Consider the following 14,979-nt stretch of genomic DNA (forward strand, 5'->3'; position numbering starts at 1 on the left):
GCTCTGCTGTTCCTTACACCCTCCAATGATTTAAGATATTGACAATTGTATATTTCTTGCCCATCATCATTTATAAATGTGATATTTCCCTAAGATAATAAACCAATTAAGAACAATTTTGTCCAAATAAACTCAAAAAAAGAAAAAAAAATATGACAAATAGTCTCATCATTCAAAATACAAAACTGACATTTCAAATCAATATCTTTCTTTATCGCATTATCTTTTTATAACCTTATTTACTGGGTAAATACAATTGATCATTTTAAATGAAACCTCATGAATCTTATTGATAACACACTATCTCATGGAAACCAAAAAAGCCTTCTCCCACTTAATGTCCCTGAACATTCCTGAAACTTTTAGCTGGGGATCTAAGTGAATGACAATCTGCCTGAGGAAATTATTGTTAGATATTTTGTTTTATAATTTTTTTATCAACAATACTTATATATAGGCCTATTATATATATTTTGCTTAGGGGGTATGCATGTAATGTAAGTGAATGATGACCGAATTACTGTGACGTAAAGACGTTACTGAACGTTTTAAAATGTATTCAGTATATTGTTGTTTTTAACAAAGCGAATGCTTCTTGCAATGACGTATTCACATGACACATAAAAACAAAGAAACGTGTCGCCACCTACTGGCCCTTAATAATTATTAGTGCGTGAATCTTTTTGGTGAACGGATTCAAAATGTTCGACTCACTGGGATGAATCAAATCTTCTCCTGATGAGTTGACGTCAGGAGCCGAAACAAGCGCGTCTTGTTGCTATGCCAACATTTGAGCGCTGCCAGAGCTTAAGTGACTTTTTTCAGCGACCTGCTTTTGTTTTCTTGTTTGATATAAACTGCTTAGAAAAAAAAACTTTTTAACGTGAGCCCTGTGCTGAGGCTTGGAGACGTGATTTGTGTCGGTAGGTGACATCTCATTACTTTTTTATTTTTATTTCCCACGTTATGTGGGGTTATTTTTATGTAGGTTTAAAACGGTATCCTGAATTATTTTGGGTTTTTTTTTAGCCGGCAGTCTTTAAGAATCAATTAATGAATTTCTGTTTGAGCATGGTTTCCTTTTTTAGACAACTTTCCATAAGGCATCACCGAGAATCATGAATTTACAGCATGCAAAATGGAGATCAGAGCACCACAGCAAGTGCAGAGAGGACCGTCTGTACAAACAGCTTCTGAATAATGCAAGCCAAATCCTTTCTTTCTCCGATGAAGTTATGGACGAGATGGGGGCCATTTCATTCAGAAACGCTGACTTTAGCTGGCTTTTCCATGCCATGGGCCCCTTAGCTCCAGGTAACGTTACCAGATTAAAGAAAATAAAGAGGCATGAGAACAATGACAAACCCTGCAACATCAATTGTTTTACCCAAGAATGCGGCAGCATTTCAGTACAGGCTCCTGCGGTGAACACTAAGGTACCTTTCATAAGATCAAAGCAAGATGTATGATGTGTTCAGAATTAAAAACTGTTCAGGGTGTTGAATGTGCACACCTATTTAAAGGAGTCCCCTGCAGAGGACTGGGAAGCCCAGAGCAGCAGGTGGCAAGAGTCTGCACAAAATAAAACAAGTCAACTATTACAACTGAGAAAACACAGGTAGAACTATTTCATCGAAATGGGTTTCTAAATACAGCACCCTTAATGCGATAGTTCACTAAAAAGTTTAAATTCTATCAACATTTACTCAGCCTTATGTCGTTCAAATCTTGCTTTTATTCTGTGGAACATAGAAGAAAATGTTTAGAAGAATGCTGGTAAGCAAACAATTTCCGTTCATTTCACTTCCGTTGTATGGACAAAAATACAGTGCAAGTCGATGGGAGCCAAACTGTTGGTACCATTATTGTTCTATATATGTGTTCCGGAGTAGCAAAATAAATGCATAGCATACAGGTTTGTAACTACATGTGGGTGAGTAAATGATAAGAGAATTTTCATTATGGATGGACTATTCCTTTAATGCATTCACTTACTTAGTCCAAAACCAAAGCCACACTGTATTCCACATAGTTTTTTTGTGGTGTCTGTCCTTATTTAACAGGATACCAGGTAAAGTGCTCTCTCCAATAAGCACAGATGTGCAGAACCGCTTAAATAAGACAGCAGCCACTTTGACCAGCAAGCACATTGAGATCCCACAGGCCCCTCGGCTACAGGATATCTTGAATCCAAGTGCTGGCATCCATGCCACAAAGAGCGACTCTGAACAGGAGATCTTCTCAGGTAGACTTACATATGTATAGTATCTTGATGTGACTGTTTACTTACAGTCAAGTAATGTATTAAGTACATTATTAGTGTAAAAAAAATCATTAAGACATGGAAAGTTGAAAGGTCCATATGTGGCTCAAATATTTATGCTTCTGGTTCCATTTGTTTTAGCAGGAACTGATAGGACGGTACAAGTGGAACAGCGATGGATGGATCGGCCCACTAAAATTGACTCTGCCCTCAAACAATCTGTGGCTGAACTTGCCACACTTCGCTATGCAGTTGATCAATGGAGGAATGCCTGCAACATTAGTAAGTGTTTCTTTTCTTAGCTCTGCGTGCCATACCTCTACATATCTTATTTGTAATGGTTATAATCTATTAATAAACTGCACTATTTTTAAGTTATAATTTGCTTATAAAAAAACATTGCTGAGATTTGTTAGCTATGAAGCAGAATGATATAATATCCAGTGTGTGTTATTAGCAGGAAAGCACCTTGGATACTTTTATGCATTTTATTGTTTTTACATCGATTGCTCACACGGAAACCCCTTTTGGAAAATCATTGTTTTGTTTCATATAGAGTTGCCCTTGCAGAGAGTGACCATCGAAGGCCTAAAAGGGGCTCTTAGTGACCCTAATTACCCAGTACGGCTGGAAGCCATAATAACTTGTGCTTTGGGAGCAGTTAATGGACCACAAGAAGAGCTTGACCCTGGCAAAGCAGGTAAACCTGTCAACTAAAGACATTTTTCAATGCATACAAAATAAATAATAATATGATACAACATGCCATTCAAAAATTTGGGGTCAGTAAGAATTAATACTTTTATTCAACAATGATGCATTTTATTAGTAACAACAGCAAAGACTTTTACACTAATAAAAAAATGTTGTATTATGCATCACAACATTAATAATAAGAAGAAATGTCTTTATCACCAAATCAGCATATTATAATGATTTTTAACGCATCATGTGACACTGAAGAAATGGCTGCTAAAAGATTTAGCTTTGCCATCACAGTAATAAATAAAACCCTTTTAAAGCATTAATTAAATAAGGTAGGAACTAAATGAATAATAGTATAGAATATTACAAAAAAAGTGACAGCTAATTCCATCTTTGCTCAGGTAAGGGATGCAAACTGAAGGCAGTTCCTCAAGAGCTGCAGGCTCTCATTGTCTCGGCGCTTGATGACCCAGTGAAGAGAGTTCAGATGGCTGCTGCAGTGTGCCAATATGCCATGAGGACACCTAACGCACGCGCCAGAGACATACTACGGAGCACATTGAAGCAAGGTCTGTAGAAGTATAAAAATGCCTGAAACAAAAAATGTCAATTAAAATAACCTTAATTAACGACACAGGTACAACTGTCTTTTCTACTCAGATGTTGACTCAAAATAACCATCATATATTCTGACTCAGACCCTTCTGGCACAGGTGCAGACAGCTGGGTAGCTGCACAGTGCTTGGCGATAGACGGTGATACGAGTCAAGCTGTCATACAGAGACTCTTGTCACAGCACTTTCTCAGAGACGCTACTTCAGATCGCGAGCAGTCTAGGATGCTACTCTCCAACATTAGCAGCAACACTGTGAGTGACTCTCTTATGGAATTACATTTGTTTCAATAATAGTGAACGAAACTTTATAAAACTGAACGTAACTTTTTCAGAAACTATCAAAAATATGCCATTACAAAAGAAGAAAAAAAAAACAATGAAAATGAAAAAAATGAACTCAGTCGCACAAATTTAATAGGCTCTTCAAAAATACTTCATTCTTTGTTAATGTTTTTTAAAGATTAGTTTTCGCTAATCTTGGATTCTGAATTCATTGGCACAGATTTCGCTTACGTTTCGCAGTTTTTCGTTTGGTGTTTTGACACAAACCTCTCGTGGGGGCGGGCTTAACAGTGATCTACTCTGATTGGATAGTGAGCTTTTGATGGACAGGTGCTCTCTGACCGGGAAGTACACAGACGCCACTCAGTGGTGCACATATTGGAAATCTCTCGTGATTGTGATTTGTATTACTAAATATGTAAATAATATTTGATCTTCGATCGTCTCAGTCTGTAAAGATGAGCTCTTGTCCTTCAAGGCAGCCTGAAGTAAGTTTGTGTTATTATTGAAACAAATGTAATTCCATACTCGCTCAGTGGTTTTTGATTAAAAGTACTAGTTTATCTAATTCACATAAACTCATTTTTCATACACCATAGTTTAAAAGTTTGGGATTTGTAGGATTTTATTTTTGAAAGAAGTCTCTTAGGCTTACCAAGAATGCATTTATTTGATAAAAAAAAATATCTAGTAACAGGGCAATATTGTAAAATTACTTTTTTTATTTGAATACATTTAAAAATTGTAAATGTAATTTAATGCTGTGATGGCAAAGCTGAATTTTCACCAATTACTCCAGTCTTAAATGTCACATGATCCTTTAGAAATCAGTCTAGTAATTCCAGTCTCTGCACATTTTGTATGTATCTCTTATCACTTCAGACGTTTGTTCTAATCAACCGTAATTTCCCTTCGAAGTGGACTTCACAGGATATTCCGCCATGATTCCAGTATGAAGGGAGTGTATATGTTCCATTCAAAGGGCATTAAAGTGTGTGAGACGTTCATTTAAATTTATATACTGAGGTATATTATGTCACACTTCTCTAATAAGTTTCGTCTGTCGCAAATCTGTGAATGAATGTTCCGAAATGTGGTAAACTTCAGTGGATTTCCCTTGTTCAGGGAGTAAGACCACTGTGCAGATATGCAGACCAGAAACATATGCTGGAATAGAGAACCACTGATCTATTATGTTCATTTGCTGCTCAAGAAACATTTCTTATGTATGTTAGTTCAAAAGAACAGCATTGATTTGAAATAGAAAAATTTGTGACATTATAAATGGTTTTAGTGTCACTTTTAATCAATTTAATGCATTCTTGCTGAATAAAAGTATTATTTTCTTTAAAAATATATATTTCTACTCAAACTTTTGCATGGTGTTTCCCATCCAGACACTGGTGCGCTCTCTTCTGGCAGAAGAGTTAAACAGTGCTAACTGCAGAACACGAGTTCAGGCCTGTGCTAGCATTGCACAGCTCAGAAGTCCAATAAACAAGGTATCACAATGTAATTCTTTTGCACATTTCAAACGACTCTCTACCTAATTTCTCTAATGATTGTAGAAAATATTAGAATTGCTTTTCATGCAGGATCTTTGCAACAAACTGATATACATGATGTGGAACGACTGGAGCTGTGCTGTTCGTCACGCTGCAGCGCTGGCTCTGACTAAAATGGATGCGGCCAGAGAGATGCACAGTGAGCTGAGGTGACAATCTTTACCCAACAGACACATCAGAGGGTTTGGATTCAGTTCATTCTTAGCATGCAATATCTCCACAGTGCGAAACTAAAGGAGGGTCCAACTGCTTGGCGGGTGGAAGCGCTGATCTTCATTGGTCAGCTCAGTATAATGACACCCAAGCTACTGCCTACATTCCTGCGGTGCTTTAATGATGACTTTGTGGCTGTGCGTAAACAGGCTTGTTTGACTGCAGCATCTCTAATGATGGATGACCAGTTGGTGAGGAAGTAAAGCAGCTGTGTAGATGCACAATAGATCTTTGATGGTATATGGACGATAAAAGACTGTGAAAAAGAACCTGAGGTTTCGCTTGAATGACCACATAACACATGTTTACAGGTCCTGGATCAGCTTATGAACCTGATGCAGAATGATCCATTATGGGAGGTGAAAGTGGAAGCAATTGATGGTAAGCTTGAAAATGTGTTAAAGGAAGAGTTCATCCAAAATTGAAAAACTGTACTCACTCTCAGGCCATCCAAGATGTAGATGAGTTTGTTTCTTCATTGCAACAGATTTAGAGAAATGTAGCATTACATCACTTGCTCACCAATAGTTCCTCTGCAGTGAATGGGTGCCGTCAGAAGGAGAGTTCAAACTGCTGATAAAAACCTCACAATAATCCACACGACTCCAGTCCATCAGTTAATATCTTGTGAAGTGAAAAGGCTGTGTTTGTAATAAACAAATCTGTTTTTACATCGCTTCCAGATAAAATATATGGCGTCTATCCATATTGTTCATAAAGTTATCTCATCTGAATCAGGAGAGAAATCAAATCAAGCACTATTTACAAGCAAAAACAGTTCTAAACAAACTTGATGTGAGGTGACAATGGTGAGCAAGTGACATTAAATCTATATTTTTTCAAATCTGTTCTGATGTAGAAACAAATTACAACACATTGGATGAGTAAATTTTCAACATTTTTTTTTTTTTTTGTAAGCTATTCTCCTAATCAGTTAATGTACAGCCGTTTTGTGTCTACTAATGTTTTTATTAAATTAAGCTTTAGGGCAAATAGGTTGGATGAACCCAGCTCTCCAGGAGTTGCTGATGTGGGCTGTACACCATGAGGAGGAGCCCAGTGTGCGCATTGCTGCCTGTAAGGCCCTGAGCACTCTAGATGCAAAGGGCCCAGAATTACAGCATTTTCTACAGGAGCGTAATGCACTGGAACCCAACGCTGATGTGCAGAGGTGTGTATTTATACTAGGCCACAATCATTACTGTACGTGTATTATATAAGTAAAATTGTTTTCTGAACGTACTTTAACAAAATTTCTTACTAAGGCACATTGAAAGTCTTCTGAAAAAGCATGGATACAGTCTGGGGAGAAACGAAAGCAAGATTCATGAGATAAAGCTCCAGGTTAGTACACTTCAGTTTTACCATGGCTTCAAGCACCGAAGCTGCTGGTTTATTCATCAGTGCATTTCCTTCTAGAACAACAGTTCTCAACCTTTGCCCAGCACAATAATCAAATTCACTAACCACAACTGAGTTTGTGATTCCAAAAATGTCAAGAACTGTTTAAAAAAAAAATATTCTAAATAATAATATTAACCTGTCCTTCAGTAAAAACAATACATTTTGATGACCACATTTTAAGCTTATCCTGATTTTAGCATTTTAATTTAGAGTTAGATTATTTTAATATATGAATAATAATTTATTAATTTAAATACTTACAAATCATCTTGTGGCCCCCTGGCTGAAAACCACTGCTACTTTTTTTTTAATGAATAACGTCTCACTAACTGAAATAACACTTTCTCTCTTGTTCTGTAGGTGGAGCTGTTGTGTACAAAACACATCATTACACAGAAAGTGCTCTTAATGGAAGAGAGGGGAAAGCAGCAAGAGCAAAAATTATTGTGCTGAATTTATGGTTTCATTTGTCCTGCTATATCAAATATTATATATCCAGAATCAAATCTTTTAAGTTTTTCCACCTAAAAATCACCCACTGCTATTGCATACAATCAAGTAAGCAGGCAAGTAAACTTGTTTTGATGCATCAGGTATAGCTGTTCACTACTTATGATACACTGATGGTAAATTAAGGTATCAGCAAAAGGAAATTATGTGTAGTGCACAAATCATAAAATACAGAATGATGGTAACAAGCAATGAAACCATTTGGTTTCAAAGGTAGAACATTTATTTATAATTATTTAACATAACAATACAAAAGTAAAAAACTCACATAAAATGTAGCATGTCTCAATATTTACATACAGTTGCAGTACATGCATAATCCATGAATTAAAACAAATCAAATCAGTTTGATCTAAAGATGTCTGTTAACAACCAGTAGGAACAAGGTGAAGATTAGTTTCTTTTTTTAAATAATTAATTAATATCCACTAGGATCCTGACCAAATGGTAGGTGCCATTATATTAGAATTTTCTGAAATTCTTTATCAAGTGGACATGTCTTTAATGTTGGTCTGTAGATGGCCTCGTCGCTTAAGAACTTGCTTGTACAGGTTCTCAACTTCAGTGACCTGAGCCAGCAGCTGAGTTCTGGCATTGTTCTGATGGAGAAGAGTTCAGAAAATACAGTTAAATATGCATTTAATTGATAAACTTGACAGGTTTGCTAGAATAAAGGTAAATTACATATAAACACTGGTTTCAAACAAAGCATATCTCATATTTATATGAACATTTAACCACCATAGGTCTATATTTTTTTTTACTTTAATGAAAAAAACATGCTGTATATACATATACACTTACCAAATTACTCAGATAACTGTCAGTGGATGGCATTGCTTGAACCATCTTAATTTTCACTTCCAAGTTCTGAATGAACTCCACCACCATCCCCATGAGCTCTACCACATATCTGTACACAAAGTCATAAACAGTAATTAATACTGTTGGCAATTAATTCAATACAAATATACCATTAAAACATTGAGCAAAACCAATGTCTTTGAGTGGCACATTAAATGCATCAGACCTGTGAAGGTCAGCCTGAATGGGCAGGTTCTGCTGACACAGTGGCTTTGTGAGTCTCTCTCGTAGGACTGTCTGTTCTCGCAACACTTCCTGAAGGTGGGAAGTGAACTGTTGCAAGGAAACAAACCTTTGACCTTACAACAAAACAGTCATTAGTGAGATACACTCTTCTAGTATATAAATTGTGTACATTAAATGTGCATGATTCCATTTGCAACACTTACTGAGATAATGAGGGTGAGTCACGTCTGCACTGTCTCTTTCCAGCTTCAGCAGCTCTAAATCTAAATTAGTCTTGAGTGGATGACCAAAAAAATGAAAATCATGTGAAGGGATGGTTCACCACAAAATGTAAATTCTTTCATTATTTCATAACCCTCAAGTTGAAAGTAGCCATTGACTTTTGTAATATTCAAAATGTCAATATCTACCTGTTTGGTTACCAACATTCAATCCAATATTTTCTTTTTGTTCATTTTGAAACAACTCGAGGGTGGGTAAATGATGACAGAATTTACATTTTTGGGTGAACATTCTCTTGTCTCTCATTCTCTCATAAAAAAATATTAAGTGGTGAAAATAAAAAAATATGAAGTTTGTTATCAACCTGATCGAGATCATGTCTAATTCTGTTCAGCTTCTCAGCATTAAGTAAAGATGTGGAAAAGACTTCAGAATCCCGTGGGAGAGCATCGAGCTCCTCCTATAAGATCCATAACACAAATCCTTAACATTACCCACCTATAACAGTTTAAAAACGATCTCTAAATTATCCATGTCTTAGTTTACATACCTGTGTCATGGTGCCTGATGTTACACATCTAGCTAAAATCTTGGCAGCAGGTGTCACTGTGTAAGTAATGGGGTCCCAGGGATTCATAACAAGCGTGTTTCCAGACCTGATGGCAATTGAACAAACAATGAAGCCTACAAAATATGGGTGTTTCTACAGCTAGAAACATTTTCATCTGTAAGGGCTTGATTTAAATTATTTTTATTAAAATAACTTCTTATACATATGTCATAGGAGCCCCTAAGGGGAAATAGTGACATAATAGAAAAGGGAATACATTTTTTAATATTTCAATGGTTTAGTATTGGCCCATAAAAATAATGTTCCCCTAGACATTTCGGTCACAATAGAATTTAAATATGTTTATTTTTCCATCAGCAACGTTCCTCTGAGGACGCAAAGGTGTTGCAAGAGAAAACAAAAGGGTTAAAATAATTTTTAAAGGTCGCCTTGTAATTAGTTAACTTTAGGAGCTCATTAGTCCACCGTTGGAGACATTACATTTAACGTTACTCTCAAAATGTACAAAGCAAGTTTGAACTTAAACCAAAAAACTCTTAGTAATTAATTAATATTAATTACTTGGCTTGTTGCTTGGTTGCTGCGTGACTTATCTTTAGGCGTCCAGTAACTTCCAGAAGTCCACAATTCGTCTGATTTAGACAAATAAAACGTCGTAGTTATTTCAATCTAACTTACCGCCTCTTCTCTCTTGAACACTAGCACAGCTGCGCAAACGTATTATAAACGAAGATATCATAAACATATCATATATTCACACAGTTCTCATCGTTAATCCGAGTAATATGCACATGATATACAGATCATAGATAGAAAGAGTAGCCTGACGCGCCAACTTCCTAATGTTGGGCTACATTCTCAGGTGCGCAGATTCACCAAAGAAAGTAAAAGAAATTCACAGATACCCACAAAGAGGAACAGCCCTGTACTATAAATCAGTTATAACCAAACTACAAAGTACCTTTATATTTTAATTGTTTATGATGGTCTTATATGCACGATTTATATAATTTCTGAATTGAGAATTTGTTGAATCAGCAGGCGTAGAAACTTAGGTCCCTTACTCAATAGCAGCGTGTCATTAGCGTTCTGCGCAGCGATTATGTCATTTAAAAATTAAATAAAATGCATTGAATAAGAAGAACCAAGCGTTTCTGTAAAGTTAGGTATAGTCATTTTCGAGAATCGGTTCGAAATTATAATATTCGCGGACAGTTTGATGAATCGTGATAAGCAAATATTTGTCATGCTGCGTTAAGAAGCGGGTCAACAAACCCCGGATGTCACTGTTGTAGAATAACACTAGGAGCGTTTGAATCGATTTCTCGAGTGCAGTTTGTGTTCATATTAAGATACAGCTAGGGAAATGTCGGCAGCAGCGCCCGGTGTGTTGTCCCGGTTCCGCGGCGCTCTGGTCGGCTCGGTTTTGGGCGACTGTATTGGCGGAGAGTTTGAAGGCGCTGTGGATGTTCCTTTAGATCGAGTCCTGCAGCATCTCAGCGCTCTGGAGGATGAAACACGGGGCGATGGTGAGGATTTCCCTGTTTTACGATTATATTATACATTGAACATATTTACTCACGGCTGTACAAGCTTTTGCAAAGTCTTTGTAAATCCTCTGGTATTCCTCATTTAGGGGACACAATTGTGTACCTTCGTGGTAACATTTTTGGTGGTATAAAATGTACTTTATTTTGTTTCAATGATATTTATTCTTTATTTCATGGAACCAGGCAATAATCACCTTTAAATTATGCTCCATTTTTCTCTCTCTCTCTCTCTCTCTACATATATATATATATATATATATATATATATATATATATATATATATATATATATATATATATAAGAACACCTAAAAATACCAGTTTTACTTTCATTAAACATTTTTGACTATGAATCTAATTGTGTGATGTTATTGACATTTTTCAGGAATCCTTCAGTACAGTGATGACACAGCCATGATGCGATGTGTTGCAGATTCACTCCTCACCAGGATGGCGTTTGATGAACGAGACATGGCCCGAAGGTTTGTTATCATTGGAAAGGACTAAAAGAGTCATTTTAAGTAAGTGTTGATTCTCCTGATCATCTTACTCGATTCCAGATTTGCAAAGGAGTTTAACCTTGCTCCGGGGCGAGGTTATGGCGCAGGTGTCGTACAGGTACTGCAGAAGCTTGCGGCACCCCATCTGAAGGATGTCTTCCAGCCGGCACAGGCTCAGTTTGGCGGCCGCGGATCTTTTGGCAATGGAGGTGCCATGAGAGCAGCACCCTTTGCCCTGGCCTTCAAAAGTCGTTCTGATGTCTTCAAGGTAAACAGTCATCTGATGATCAAATCTAAGCTAGTAGACTTCAAGCATTCTTGACTTAAAACATAAGAATATTGTGCTTGACAGTGGCGGGCCTTTGAGTCCGAAAGGTTGAGAACCATTGTTAAATGCTTAATTTGAAAGGATCATTTGGACTGGCCCAGGCTAACATTCTGTCCTTCCATTTGCTTTTGGCAGTACTCACGGCTTGGCGCAATGTTAACACACTCATGCTCTTTGGGCTACAATGGGGCGGCGTTGCAGGCCCTTGCTGTCCATCTGTCTCTTCAAGGCGCTTTGGCTCTGCCAAAAGAATTCATCAACAAACTGATATCAGAAATGGAAGAGATGGAAAATGATGAAAAAGCCCAGCTTGATGCTCAAGCGTAAGTGAATCCATGGAAGAACACATTTCAGTTGTATTTTTCTTAAAGGTGCCATCTGTAATGTTTGGCAAAAAAAAAATCAAGTCATACTCCACATTCCATACCAGATGGGGGCAGTATGCCTCAATAAAGTGAATTGGTCTATTCTAGAGTAACAAACGAGAAACAGCATAGTCTCTATGCTCCGCCCCTACTTTCACAACAACACTACAGCCATAGCCGAAGACTAACTGTGTGTTCACACCGCCGGCGTCTAGAGCGTCAAAAATCGCTCTTGATGCTCTGCTCACGACGCTGCAGAAAGATTTGTGAGCGATCAGATGCTCTAACCTAGATCGAATGCTTATTTTGTATTTAAAGCGGCCGCAAAGCAAACAAGCTTGTTGATCTCGTGCAGACTTACCACAAGGAGTTATAAGTTAACCTCATTAAATATTGTTGTGGACGAAATATTAGGATCCTTTACTTAAAATGAACAATCTCATACACCTTGGTCCACGTATCACTTTTAATTTATTTTTTATGTCCCTGTACGCAAACAGGGACACATCATAGATTAACACAAACTACAGGGACACATCATAGATTAACACAAACGCTAAACAGCAATAATCAACCTGTCCTTTATTCTGCTTGAAACTAATGTGCCAACTCTCAAGCATTCACCGTGAGACACACGCAGTTGACTCTTTTCACACGCTTTCACGCCACACATCAATTTTTTCACGCACAGAAAAACCACGAAGCAAAGAGGACACGGAGACCAACAGACTAGACAGAGCAGGTTAGTTATGATATAATAAAATGGGTAACGTTAAGTTATAGCTAGCTAATTATCAAACGCAGCTACGGTTAGCCATCGCTTACATTAACACGTTTATCGAACAGCCTTCGATACATTTCTGTTATAACTTCCCGAAAACAAATACACAAACATATAAAACAAACTTCTAGCGAAATACTAACAGCATCTAACTTAGCAATGCAAAAGAAATGTTGCAAGTTCGGAGTCGAACCTCATTTCTTTCAGGTCCATCAGTTGTCTCCAGCAATTAAAAGCAGTGCCGTTGTTTACTCTGGTTCGGCTCCTTTTCTTATCGGATTTGATTTGTGATTCCGAGCGCGGTGGTGGTCTCTTGCCAAGGGCTTCAGTCATCCTTTCTCTCTCTTCCCTGAACTGAAATGAACTACTGGGCTGTACTTTCCACATGATTGACATCAGGTTCAGGCACGCTGACAAGCCGTGCGAGTTATTCGTGTATTGCAGGTTGGCTGGTGGTTATGTTGCCCCGCATACCGCCTCACATGGCCGAAACTGGTATTACGACACCTGTCGGGCAGGGCTAGTAATGCTAATGCTAATTAAGGTTGATATCTCTGCAGCACTATAACTTTACATTTTTTTTTTATGACATCATCGCCTTTATTTCTTCTCATTCTTTTGATGCGTGTAGGTCATGTTATGGATATTTTTACCTCAATTTTTGCATATGGCACCTTTAAAGGGAAAGTTTAAAAGTTAAAAGTGTGTCATAATTTACTCACCCTTGTGTCATTCCAAACCTGAATGAGTTTCTTCCTTCAGAAGAACATGAAAAAACATGATTTTTCTTTTTAAATAAAGCTACATGAAAATAAGAAAATAGTTTTAGAATTAAGAACTACTAATTGCTACTTTTAATACTAAATTACTAAAACTGAATTGAAAAAAATTAAATAAAGCTAAATAGAAAATAACACATAACAAAATTACCAAAACCTAAACTAAAATTTAAATGAAACATGAAAATATAAAAATATATTTTAAAAATATATAATAAAAAAATACTATAATAGTATATAAATAATAAAAAAATACAACGTCCAAATGAAATTGGAATTTTTAATTTATGTACAAAATATTTTCTATTAAGTTCCACACAAGATAGAACAGATTTGAATCAGTAAATTAAGAGAGGTGAACAGTTCATTTAAAAAGAGTTATTAGAGTACTGATTCAGTGTTTTATTCCACAGACTCAATCTATCAGAGTTTCCATATTGCTCACGATTGCACAGAGTGAAAGAACTTCTGGACAGAAACAGTGTGAGCATTGAGGAGGTCATATCTGAACTGGGTTAGTATCACTTTACCATTGCTTAGCATTGATCTGATCATTCACAAAGGTATTCTGCTGTTTTTCTTGAAGTTGACACTCTTTCTTTGTATTAGGGAATGGCATTGCTGCCTTACAGTCTGTGCCCACCGCTATCTTCTGCGTGCTGCATTGTTTGGAGCCCCGGGACGGGCTGCCAGAGCGATTCGGAGGACTGGAGAGGACAATAGCCTACAGCTTGGCTCTGGGTGGTGACACTGACACCATAGCTTGCATGGCAGGGGCAATCGCAGGAGCACATTATGGCATTGACTCCATTCCCCAGAGCTGGCAGAAGAGCTGCGAAGGGGTGGAGGAGGCAGATGATTTAGCGAGACGTTTGTATGATCTTTACTGCCTTCCACAGTTTGAAGAAGACAGGGGGACATCAAGCTGTGAGAACAATCAACTGCACACATACGGCAGTGATCAGCACACTACAAAAACTGACTGACCCACTACATGGACATGTGCAACATGCAGCCACGCATAAGTGAAACTTCACCAGGCACAAAGTGTCAAATGCACTTGCCAATATACTTATCTGTGTTTATAAAATGTGAAATTCTTGTGCAAAACGTTTATAAGAAAAATAATAAAATGGTTCCATTTTATTGGTAATAGTCTTGTTTTATTCTTTCTTTACTTCATACACATATATATATATCTATATATATATATCTATATATATATCTATATATAGATATATATATATAGATATATATATAGATATATATATATAT

The 14,979-nt window shown here is 37.1% G+C and overlaps 3 protein-coding genes across 10 annotated transcripts; 2 read left to right on the forward strand and 1 right to left on the reverse strand.

Annotated features, from left to right (window-relative positions):
- The first annotated feature begins 620 nt into the window (after window positions 1-620).
- heatr4 (HEAT repeat containing 4) lies at window positions 621-7,653 on the forward strand. Of its 5 annotated transcripts, XM_026229673.1 has the most exons (16): window positions 623-923; window positions 1,089-1,314; window positions 1,393-1,436; window positions 1,524-1,618; window positions 2,064-2,245; window positions 2,405-2,545; window positions 2,820-2,963; window positions 3,370-3,537; window positions 3,667-3,836; window positions 5,264-5,368; window positions 5,462-5,580; window positions 5,655-5,835; window positions 5,956-6,025; window positions 6,626-6,815; window positions 6,910-6,988; window positions 7,409-7,653. In XM_026229673.1, the coding sequence occupies exons 2-16, from the start codon at window positions 1,119-1,121 to the stop codon at window positions 7,499-7,501; spliced, it is 1,977 nt and encodes a 658-aa protein (XP_026085458.1). In that variant the 5' UTR covers window positions 623-923; window positions 1,089-1,118; the 3' UTR covers window positions 7,502-7,653. The 5 variants fall into 5 exon arrangements, with proteins under 5 accessions (XP_026085457.1, XP_026085455.1, XP_026085458.1 ...); XM_026229672.1 differs by having other exon boundaries at window positions 621-923; window positions 1,089-1,436; window positions 3,682-3,836; XM_026229670.1 differs by having other exon boundaries at window positions 621-923; window positions 1,089-1,436; window positions 2,408-2,545.
- A 105-nt stretch (window positions 7,654-7,758) lies between these two features.
- On the reverse strand, window positions 7,759-10,337 carry haus2 (HAUS augmin like complex subunit 2). Of its 4 annotated transcripts, none has more exons than XM_026229677.1 (7): window positions 10,080-10,337; window positions 9,381-9,486; window positions 9,195-9,290; window positions 8,812-8,881; window positions 8,589-8,721; window positions 8,363-8,471; window positions 7,759-8,157 (listed from the first exon to the last, which is right to left on the reverse strand). In XM_026229677.1, the coding sequence occupies exons 2-7, from the start codon at window positions 9,465-9,467 to the stop codon at window positions 8,044-8,046; spliced, it is 609 nt and encodes a 202-aa protein (XP_026085462.1). In that variant the 5' UTR covers window positions 9,468-9,486; window positions 10,080-10,337; the 3' UTR covers window positions 7,759-8,043. The 4 variants fall into 4 exon arrangements, with proteins under 4 accessions (XP_026085462.1, XP_026085461.1, XP_026085463.1 ...); XM_026229676.1 differs by having other exon boundaries at window positions 9,963-10,329; XM_026229678.1 differs by lacking the exon at window positions 10,080-10,337 and adding an exon at window positions 9,845-9,903.
- Window positions 10,338-10,478: 141 nt separating this feature from the next.
- On the forward strand, window positions 10,479-14,857 carry LOC113060610 (poly(ADP-ribose) glycohydrolase ARH3-like). The gene is made up of 6 exons (XM_026229675.1): window positions 10,479-10,930; window positions 11,337-11,433; window positions 11,512-11,719; window positions 11,915-12,102; window positions 14,118-14,218; window positions 14,314-14,857. Exons 1-6 carry the CDS (start codon window positions 10,768-10,770, stop codon window positions 14,688-14,690), a joined length of 1,134 nt encoding a protein of 377 aa, XP_026085460.1. The 5' UTR covers window positions 10,479-10,767; the 3' UTR covers window positions 14,691-14,857.
- The last annotated feature ends 122 nt before the right edge of the window (window positions 14,858-14,979 follow it).

The sequence above is a fragment of the Carassius auratus genome, chromosome 42 (genome assembly GCF_003368295.1).
Source record: "Carassius auratus strain Wakin chromosome 42, ASM336829v1, whole genome shotgun sequence".
NCBI classification, from domain to species: Eukaryota; Metazoa; Chordata; class Actinopteri; order Cypriniformes; family Cyprinidae; genus Carassius; species Carassius auratus.